The 10,719-nt window shown below is 42.8% G+C and overlaps 3 protein-coding genes and 1 pseudogene across 3 annotated transcripts; 2 read left to right on the forward strand and 2 right to left on the reverse strand.

Moving 5' to 3' along the window:
• Positions 1-263: 263 nt before the first annotated feature.
• LOC141484473 (histone H3) lies at positions 264-674 on the reverse strand. The gene has a single exon (XM_074179478.1). The coding sequence runs from the start codon at positions 672-674 to the stop codon at positions 264-266; it is 411 nt and encodes a 136-aa protein (XP_074035579.1).
• Positions 675-874: 200 nt separating this feature from the next.
• Positions 875-1,282, forward strand: LOC141484475 (histone H4). The gene has a single exon (XM_074179480.1). The coding sequence runs from the start codon at positions 939-941 to the stop codon at positions 1,248-1,250; it is 312 nt and encodes a 103-aa protein (XP_074035581.1). The 5' UTR covers positions 875-938; the 3' UTR covers positions 1,251-1,282.
• A 1,094-nt stretch (positions 1,283-2,376) lies between these two features.
• On the reverse strand, positions 2,377-2,751 carry LOC141484474 (histone H2A). The gene has a single exon (XM_074179479.1). The coding sequence runs from the start codon at positions 2,749-2,751 to the stop codon at positions 2,377-2,379; it is 375 nt and encodes a 124-aa protein (XP_074035580.1).
• A 6,570-nt stretch (positions 2,752-9,321) lies between these two features.
• Positions 9,322-10,108, forward strand: LOC141484476 (uncharacterized; annotated as a pseudogene).
• Positions 10,109-10,719: the final 611 nt, after the last annotated feature.

Here is a 10,719-nt window from a genome sequence, read left to right on the forward strand (position 1 = left end):
TTCCTACGCAACGAGACATCCGAATCATCGTTATAGATTTATCTGGATCGACGATTTCTTAAAAATAATTACTTGTGCGAATTCAACTGTCGATAGAAATAGAAAATGAAGAAAAAAAAATCGGACTTTTTCATAACGAAAATCCACATATATAAATTACACGCCAGGGTAGAGTATCGAATACGAATTCTTTTCAAATATAAATTGTGGTTCTGAAAAGAACCGTTTTTTCTTTCATTACTTCGTCGTACTATTCGATTTTATTAAGCACGTTCTCCGCGGATTCGTCTAGCCAATTGAATATCCTTTGGCATAATAGTAACACGCTTAGCGTGTATAGCGCACAAGTTGGTATCTTCGAAAAGGCCCACCAGATATGCTTCGCTAGCCTCTTGTAGAGCCATAACGGCTGAACTTTGGAATCGCAAATCAGTTTTAAAATCTTGGGCGATTTCTCTTACTAATCTCTGGAATGGTAGTTTTCGGATTAATAATTCCGTACTTTTTTGGTAACGACGAATCTCTCGAAGAGCGACAGTACCGGGTCTGTATCTGTGAGGTTTCTTAACTCCTCCAGTAGCGGGTGCGCTTTTTCGGGCGGCTTTAGTAGCCAACTGTTTTCTAGGGGCTTTACCTCCGGTAGATTTGCGAGCTGTTTGCTTTGTACGAGCCATCGTATACGAATAGTTCCTCAGTCGAACGACAAATACTGATTAGTGAGCCTTCACGATCGGTCGTTAACAGTTTTATTCAGGTATAAGGATAGGGAACTTCTACCATTGGTTGAATCGAAGAAAGTGGGCGTGTCCCCCCAAAAACAAGACAAAACCAGCTTTCCAGCGCCGACGGCCTTCAGTTGTTCTCGAGCATTCGAAGTAGTAATAACGTATTTCGCTCGTACTTTTTTTCTCTATAATCTTCCGTTTGTATTACACAAAATGACTGGTAGAGGAAAAGGAGGAAAGGGATTAGGAAAAGGCGGAGCAAAAAGACATCGCAAAGTGTTGCGAGATAATATTCAAGGAATTACGAAGCCTGCCATCAGAAGATTAGCTCGTCGTGGAGGTGTAAAACGTATATCCGGATTGATATACGAAGAAACTCGTGGAGTACTCAAAGTATTTCTCGAAAATGTTATCAGAGATGCGGTAACATATACAGAACACGCCAAAAGAAAAACCGTCACGGCCATGGACGTAGTATACGCTCTCAAACGTCAAGGGCGTACATTATATGGTTTCGGCGGTTAGATTCATATTCCGACGAGAAATTTACAAAAAAAAAACGGTTCTTTTCAGAACCACAATTTGTTTTCAAAACGAATTCGATTTATATACTTTACTTTGGTGTGAGTAATAATTAACGAATTACCAAATTAAATTCGAACGATATACCCATCTAATTTTAAGCATTATCTGTCATTCTTTTGATTACCTGAATAATTGCTTCATTTTATCCTGTATACTTAACGAAATTATTAATTTCAACCTTACTACATCTGTATACGAAGAAGAAAAGAGAAGAACGATCTGTACAATTAGATTATATACCACTCGGTTTCTAAATCTATAGGACAGGGAAGCTACTGGTATCTAGCTAGCTAGCTAGGTAGCTCCCAAACTATTCAATTATTCACCAATAGAAATTACATATGAAACTTTTCTGAAACGCCGCTTTAAAACGCGATACCATTTGTACGTAAAGAAAAAATTGAAAAAATGAATATTCATAAACTGATCGAAGGTTAATGAACCACTGTCCAAATATTATTGTTTTATGCTTATAATATTCATCTATCCCATTTCACAAATTACTATGAATAATAATAACAACCTATTTTTATATACTCGTCATTCATTTCTGCAGATATTGAAATGTATGTATGCATTCATCTATGCTATATAATTTAATTAGGTATAATTTTTTTTTGTTTTCATTTATTCATTCCAATTTACTCATGATTGTCTATATTGTAATTCCACGAACAAGAATGTATAATATTTCTATGGATATTGTTATGTTTATTCATTTGTATACCTAAATCTGATATTACTGCATACATTTTATTTTCATCACGAATAAACGTACAGACATTCTGATATTTGATTTCAGCAAATAGAAATCACTTGTTTCGGCACGAAAATAAGAAGTTGAACAATAATAATATTATTAATCATGTATACATGTATACGTAAATATGCGCAAGCAAGAAAGAAACAATCGCATATCGTGCTGCGTCAACAATTGTATCGAAAAGCGATGACAAGAAAATAAAAAAAAATATATGCAATTGTCGAATTCATTAGAGAAAATCGTTGTGGCCCTGATAAGGGCCGATATTTTATTTGTCGCTTTCCTCTCTCAGGAAATGTGTACTTATGCCTTCTTTTCGGTTTTTTTCGGTAACAAAACCGCCTGAATATTGGGCAAAACACCACCTTGAGCAATGGTTACTCCTGATAACAATTTATTGAGTTCTTCGTCGTTTCGAATGGCCAGCTGTAAATGTCTAGGAATGATACGGGTTTTTTTGTTATCGCGAGCCGCATTACCGGCCAATTCCAAGACTTCAGCTGCCAAATATTCCATTACTGCGGCTAAGTAAACCGGGGCGCCGGCACCAACTCGTTCGGCATAATTTCCCTTACGAAGGAGTCGATGAATACGTCCTACTGGGAATTGGAGTCCAGCCCGACTGGAACGGGACTTTGCCTTTCCCTTAACTTTACCTCCTTTTCCACGTCCAGACATGTCGAATCGTAGATTAGTATTATATATCGGATAAATTTAAAGAATTCACTGAGAATTATTCGATGTTGCTCTAACAGTAGCTTTCTATACAATGATTTCTATATAGAATCGACCTGTATTAATACCGTCCTACCGACCAATGGGCGTTCTCGAACGCTCAACTTTCCGGTGGGCGGAGCCTACTAGAGTTCCAGTTACTATCTGAAATAGTGACGACAGAGTGGCGTCTTTTACATATATTGACGTTAGCTGTCAAGTTGACAAGTCATAAAATTTTTGCTGCTCAAATTTCGAAGAAATTTTCCACAAAAGAGACTATTTCTGGTTGATGATCAGCCAAAAACCAGTGCTTATCTGTTCGTGATAGTGTAGTGCGTTTAGTTATTGTGAGCAAGTACCCTCCGGACTTCTGGTGAGTACGTTCCAATTCATCATTTAAGTGAGACTGTTCATTATATCAATCGCCCTTGGTATCACACAGGGAGTGAGTTTTTCAGTAGCAGTATGGAGGAACTGCTCGACAGCCTGATGGCCAGGGACAGGGTGAAGTAATTACCCTTATGGGTTTATTGCTTGACCGCTTGGGCCTGAGCCCATCAGAGCTGCTTAAGGGCAGACCGGGGGCGTAGTTCGGACGCCCTCTGATCCCCCAACAGGGGTCAAAGAGCTTCTTGAGCGCCCGTCAAGGAAGTATCCCCACTGATACATCTGACTGTGCCACTCTCCCTGCTGCACAGCCCGTTTCAAACTTGCAGAGGAAAACAAGCCGCAAGAGCCGGCAAACAAAAAGAGGCGACTCCCCAGAAGAGTTTTCCTCCCTCCCGACCAAACCAGCCGTCCCGGTTAACAAAAACACGGCACAAAACCCAAAAGGGCTGTGAGAAAATCGAAACTTCGTGATGAAGCAACAAACAGTACATCGGAATCAGAACTTTCCACAACCGAATCCTCCTAGACGGAGAAGGCGAAATGTCTGTCGAGGAAATCGAGAGTAGAACAACATTACAGTGACGACTATACAGGTGGCTCCAGACAACACACCCTAGATCAAATCAGGTTGAAAATCCAAACACGCAGGAGAATATTACTCCTATCCCTCCGCGATCCGAGGCGCCACGAAACGCCAAAAAATCACGCGTCCCCCCAATTGTCGTCGTCAGAAGGACAAGTGGGTCAAATTCACGAAACTAAGCTACATTAAATAAAATTAGTTCACAAAAGCGGTGAATCTGGCTGACGGTATTAAGGGTCCAGCTTCCACCATCGAGGACTTCAGTCCATGTCCAAATTCCTGGTGGGGGAAAAAATCCCCACCACACGTTCACCCTCCCTGAGGACAGACAAATCACGAGCTGTTCTTCAGAGGGATACCCGAACATCTGAAATCGCTGACATCGAGGATGCCTCGATGGAAAAGGGTTTTCAGCCGACATCTGTCTCTAGGATGATGCGCGGAGATCGCCCACTTCCTCTGGTTTTGGTTCAAGTGAGCCAAAACCAGAAACACATTTACGACGAACGGAGCTACTTACGTCAAGTTAAGGTTGAGCCCCAACATCAAGGTCACTGGTAGGCAGTGTCACCGATGTCAGCGGTTTCGGACATTGTCAAAGGAACTGCTTAGCCATCCCCATTTGCGTTAAGTGGCGCCGGCAGACACCTCTCAGGTGAATGCAAGAAGCAGAGCCGAACCTCCGAAATGCTATAATTGCAAGGGGGTGCATACTGCGAACTACCGGGGTTGTCCTGAGTTCCCCAAGGTTCGCAGGAGACCAAGGTGGCCGCAAATGCTCCCAAAAATGCATCTACACCTGGGATTACGCCCTGCGGGGGCATCTAACACGCGCCAGGGATGAGCTATGCAGGGCGGCAAAGAGCGGCACACCTCCGCCAAGCCGACTGCAACACCAAATAGTCCTAGTTCGTCGAAAGTTAATGACATCTGCTCCGCTCTGGACCAGATGAAAAAACTCTTCATACAATTCCCCGTACTCGAGAAAATGTTTACGGTGAATACCAGCGTGATAACCGAAACTGTTAATGGCTAGACAACCAACATTGCCTAGCTCTCTTAAGGTTGTATTTTGGAATGCCAATAACATCACAACTAAAAAGCTTGATTTTATAACTTCTTAACAGAACAGAACATCGATGTCGCTCTAGTACAGGAAACCCACCTGCGCAATGAGCACTTTGGTATACCAAACTACCGTTTCTTACCATAGAGAACGAGTTGGACGTGCTGGAGGAGGAGTTGGCATTTTTGTCAAACGAAATCTTCCTCACGTTCAATTCGGCATTGACTCGACCGTTTACACGGCACGGAAGCCGTGGGCGTTGAACTCCAACTGAGAAGAGGTCGTCATAGACTAATCTCAGTTTATAACCACCGCGGAATCGTCTACTCCAGAATCACTGGATGAACTGCTGTTGTCGACAGATACCCCCACAATTGCTGCTGGTGACTTCAACGCCAAGTACAATCTGTGGAGCAGAATCACCAACACGAACGGCCGAGCGCTCCATGCGCATGCTGACAGGCATGAGTATCGAGTGATGGGTCCAGATGAGCCTACGTTCTACCGTGGGATAACAGACCTGACGTGCTTGATATCGCACTACTCAGAACGTCTCCATGTCCTGCGAAGTGTACACTTTGTCGGAATTAGACTCAGATCATAATCCAGTCATCCTGATGCTGGTGATGATCCCCCTCCTCAGGAATATCGCGTGAGATCATCCACGGATTGGGAAGCCTTCAAGGCTCATCTAGTGGAGACACCTACAGACCGCGAGGCACTTCAAACTCGCAACGGTCTCGACGCGGCAGTGGCGGACTTCGAACTGTCCGTGAACAACGCTTTCAGAGCAGCCACAACCAGGACGGAGTGTCCTCTGCGAAACTATAATGAGTTTCCTCCTAGGATAAAGAACCTTATCCGAGAGAGGAACAGACTCAGACGAGTTTATCCAGCGGACCCTCTATCCTGGGGACAAGACTGCTGCTAACAGGATGGCCAACGAAGTCAAAGGGCCATCAATGACTATAGAAACGAGAGGTGGAGTGAGTGTTTGGAATCTCTCGAACCTGGGGATGATGAGCTATGGCGAGTCACCCGCAGGCTCGAGAAGAGGAAAACTGCTCCCTCCCCTCTCACGGACAGCGCGGCATCTGCTACTCCCCCGCCGAGAAGGCGCTGGCCTTTGCAGATACAATGAAAATCATTTCCAACTTAACGTTGATCCGGACGATGATATTGACCTGATATCCGGCTGGAACAACGAGTTCAGCGTATCCTCAGGGAGAATGACGACGACGTGATCCGTCCAGCTTCGAGGAAGACTGAAGGGATACATCAGAGCCTCCAAGCCCAAAAGGCTCCGGAATTGATTCAATCAACAATAGGCTGTTGAAGCAGCTCCCGAGAACTTTATCAGATACTTGCTGGATATCATAAACAGCTCAATCGCCCTCAGATACTTCCCTCGAAGATGGAAGCACGCCGTAGTCGTCATGATTCCGAAACAGGGCCAGAACCCGCTGTTTCCCCAGAAATCACCGTCCAATTAGTCTGCTTTGCTCAGGCGGCTAAGCTGGCTGAACGTGTTGTGCTGCAAAGGCTAACCGAAGAAGTTGAAGACCGAAATGTTCTGCCTGACGAACAATTCGGCTTCAGGAGGGCACACTCCACGAGTTACAGGCCTGAGACTGGTCGAAAACTCCATCTCAGAGCTAAATAACAGAAGACAGTCCATCTAGTCCCTCCTGGATATTTCAAAGCCTTCGACCGAGTATGGCACGAAGGCTTACTTCATAAATGCTCGATTTCGACCTGCCTCGGGCCTGATCCGGTGGATTAGGTCCTTTCTGAAGGCAGATCATTTCAGGTCCGAGTTGAAGGAGCCCTGTCCCCGGTCAGGGAAATCCAAGCTGGAGTGCCACAAGGAGCTGTGCTATCTCCACTATTATACAGCCTTTACGTGAGCGACCTTCCGAGGTCGATCACGTGAAGACTTCCCTATACGCCGATGATACGGCACTCCTCGCTTCTTCCATGGGTCGAGGTTGGCGGTCGTCTACATGCAACGTGCATTGGACGACCTCGAACGCTGGTACCTACAGTGGAAGATTCGGGTGAACCCAGATAAAACCCAGGCGATAGATTTGGGGAGGCGAACGTTTCTCCGTACACAAGAGTCACGATCTCATGCAGGGAGATCGAATGGCAAACGCGAGTCAAATACCTAGGTCTTGGGTAGACCGTCGACTCACCTGGCAAATCACATTGATTATATCAAGGACAAGTCAAATGATGGATAGCCAAGCTCTATCCTCTAATAAATCGAAAGTCAAAATTAAATCTTAAGAACAAGAATTTAATATACAATACGATGTTCAAGCCTGTCATCATGTATGCTTCAGGCGCTTGGGACAAACCGCTCCGACAAATCTCTCCACTTCTGGAGAGATTGCAAAACAAGCTCAATAGGATGCTGGTGAATGCTCCATGGTTCGTGCGGAATGAAGCCATCCGCAGAGATTTGAAGCTGTTAACAATACAGCAATCCATTCAGTTGAGGAATGAGAGAGTTTTCGAGTCAGCGGAAACTCACGAAACCCACTAGTTAGGGAAGCTGTAGATTACACTATAGACGACCCCCACTCGATTCAGAAGGCCCCGTCGCTCATTGAGTGAAGGCCCCACGACGTCCGTTAAAAAGAACATTTTGTTCATCAATACCCCAGTCAGGAAGGGGTACACAAGGCCAGAGCGGCATAGATGTCATGACCTCTATGCCGTTAGCAAACAACACCGCATTAGTTATTGAACCACTCTCGTCCTCATGACGAAGAACAGTTAAAAGGGTACGGAAGAGATTTTCAAACCTGATCAAAGTCAAGATTGATCGTTTAGTCGTCTTTTACATTGAGTCGAAAGCAAACCTGCACGATAGTACTTGTTTGTTTGATATTGACGAAATTAAATTTTCAGAATGCCACCCAAAGCTAGTGGAAAGGCTGCGAAGAAGGCCGAAAGGCCCAAAAGAATATATCGAAGACCGATAAGAAAAAGAAGAGGAGGAGGAAGGAAAGTTACGCAATTTATATCTACAAAGTATTGAAACAAGTCCATCCCGATACCGGAATATCCAGTAAAGCGATGAGCAATCATGAACAGTTTCGTAAATGATATATTTGAGCGTATCGCAGCGGAAGCCTCCCGTCTTGCTCATTATAACAAGCGATCGACTATTACGAGCAGAGAAATTCAGACTGCAGTACGTCTGTTACTTCCTGGTGAATTGGCGAAGCACGCCGTCAGCGAAGGCACCAAAGCAGTTACGAAATATACCAGTTCGAAATAATTTACTTATTCCGGTCTACGATATACATTCTTAAAAAAAAACGGTTTCTTTTCAGAACCACAAAATATTTATGAAAGAATTCTTACATATCGTTTCGACGCTGAATGATAATTTATTTTTGCTAGGGCGCTAGGTCTCACTCGGTTGGGTTGCCTTGTTATCAGTACATTGTTACCTCCTTTCGTGAAACGCGCGATGATAATAAATAATTTTGCCACCTATATTTAGATGGTGCTTACCTACCTATCAACCTAAAAAGTTTAACGTTCGTTACTGTTATACTAGTCATGTACTCTATTACTTATGTTATTTTTTAACGTGTTTTTTATTTACGTGCTAATATGTTGTCTAAAAACGTTTATGATTAGCATTTCTGATTTCGACTATAACATTGACGATTTATATATTTCGGGTGGGGGTGGGTGTGTATTACTCCGTTATAGATAGAGCTCACAGTATCGTCGTTCGTTCGTTCGTTCGTTCGTGTTGTAGTATCGACCCTTTTTATTGAAAGTATATTACGATGATTATATCTTATATCGAATATAACATTAATAACGTTCGTTATTATTCGAATGCCGTTTTCATCGAACACTTTTATAGGGATAATTTTTGAAAATGTTGATGCTATTAGAAGCGTCGGTTCTTGGTTATAGTCGTGTATGAAGGTAGACACGAGGTCTCTTCGATGCCCCTATTCACTCGTGTATTTATCGAGTATTATCGGCTAATGTATCATGTTTCTATAGACAGTCGCGCCTATGATATTTATTCGAAGGTTCCTTCCAGATCATCGATTACGAGTATTTTCGGAAAGGAATTGTCTGGAGTTACGTCAAAATCATCAATACTTCATATTTCATTGTAATTTACTGTGAGTTGTCGAGGTTTAATATTAGCTTTTTCTTATCAGAAAATATTTTCGGAATACGTAGAATCTATCCACGTTATTGTGCTAGTCGAAGTCTAAATAGGAAACCGGCATTGATTTCGTAAAGAAGTTGATGCGAACATTTTCGACAGCAGAATGGAAGCCGTCAATATCGTGTCTAACGAGAATGTCGAGCGTTCAGTCTCCCGTCCGCCTGTGCTTCGACCCAGAATATTTAAACAAACGGAACACCAGAGGACTACATCATTCTCTCTAGACCCTAACGAGTGTAGCATCTATCTTCCGAGAATATTGTCAGTTGTTTTTTTACTATGGCAGACATAGAAAATCAGAATTCTTCTTCTCTCGGCTAATTCATCTTCGTCGCCGCAGGCACAGTCTACTGCGAAGAAAGAAAAGAAAGTTAAAAATCCAAGAAGTAAACCTTCTCACACCACCTACGTCGGAAATGGTTAATAACGCTATTAAAGGATTGAAGGAACGGGGTGGTTCCTCTTTACAAGCCATAAAAAAATATATTGCGGCGAATTATAAGGCTGACGCAGAAAAAGTGGCACCTTTCATCAAGAAATATCTTAAATCTGCGGTTGCTTCCGGATCATTAGTACAAACTAAAGGAAAAGGTGCATCGGGGTCGTTCAAATTGGCATCGGCATCTTCTGGTTCGGCAAAACCGTCGCTACCGAAAAGAAAACGTCCGGTACGGCCGGTGCGAAGGCCAAAAAAACTCCCGTTTAAACGCGTAGCTGGTGAAAAAGCTAAAAACCGGCAAGAAGGCTGCTGCATCACCGAAAGGTAAGAAAGCCTCTCCGGAAAAGAAAGCGGCTGCCGCAGCCAAGCCTAAAAAAGGTAACTGCCGAGGATAAAAAGACCGTCGCTTCTAAGGTTTCGTCCGCGACTTCTGCTAGTAAAACCAAGTCTCCTTCGAAAGCAAAGAAAACTAACAAAGGACCAACAAAAAAGCCGAAAGCACCCAAACCGAAAACCGCGAAAGCGACCCCTGCATCGGCATCTTCTCCGAAAGCAAAAAGCTGCCTCTCCAAAAGAAGAAGTAAATTCTTCTATCAGTTGACTTCTCTCTCCGGCGACGAAGTCTAAGAAAACAAATGGCCCTTTTCAGGCCACAATTTTTTTTACAAGAGAACGTATATAATTCAACTGTCCAACAAATATATAAATAAATAGTCAGAACTACCTACCTAGCCTATCCCTATAACAGAAAAAAAAAAGATAAATAATATTTCTTCCGCCGCCGCCGCCGACTATCGAATTGATATTGAAATCGAATAATTTCGTAAAAGAGTAAAAATTAAAAAATATTGCTCTGTCTTTCTATTTCATTGAAATATGTCTTGTGAACAGTTGACTTATTTTCTGATATTGGGATCGTTTCAGGAAAATGAGTCAAAATCATTTCGAGATTTCCAAACTAAGGTGTTCCATTTGAGAAATCACTGATTTTATATCTTCAGAATTACTCATCGACTCCTAATACCTCGTTCATCATTTTGGAAATGTTACTCCCCTACAAGACGACGGAATGTAATATTTTGATGAATCAATAATAGCTTATGTATTCTATGAGACTTGTTTTCAATTTTATAGGGAAATGGCTCGAGAACCGAATAATACCTACTTTTTCTGTTATAAACGATCGAATATCTCGAGAACGATTCATTTTTGGTATAGGGTATATTACAAAAAGTCAC

This window comes from Leptinotarsa decemlineata, unplaced genomic scaffold (genome assembly GCF_025532065.1).
Source record: "Leptinotarsa decemlineata unplaced genomic scaffold, Ldec_3_MD MMD2_tig00005780, whole genome shotgun sequence".
Classification (NCBI taxonomy): Eukaryota; Metazoa; Arthropoda; class Insecta; order Coleoptera; family Chrysomelidae; genus Leptinotarsa; species Leptinotarsa decemlineata.

What these genes read in the sequence shown, in the direction of transcription:
- LOC141484474 (XM_074179479.1), bottom strand. Translation starts at nt 2,751, where the DNA reads ATGTCTGGACGTGGAAAAGGAGGTAAAGTTAAGGGAAAGGCAAAGTCC.
- LOC141484475 (XM_074179480.1), top strand. Translation starts at nt 939, where the DNA reads ATGACTGGTAGAGGAAAAGGAGGAAAGGGATTAGGAAAAGGCGGAGCA.
- LOC141484473 (XM_074179478.1), bottom strand. Translation starts at nt 674, where the DNA reads ATGGCTCGTACAAAGCAAACAGCTCGCAAATCTACCGGAGGTAAAGCC.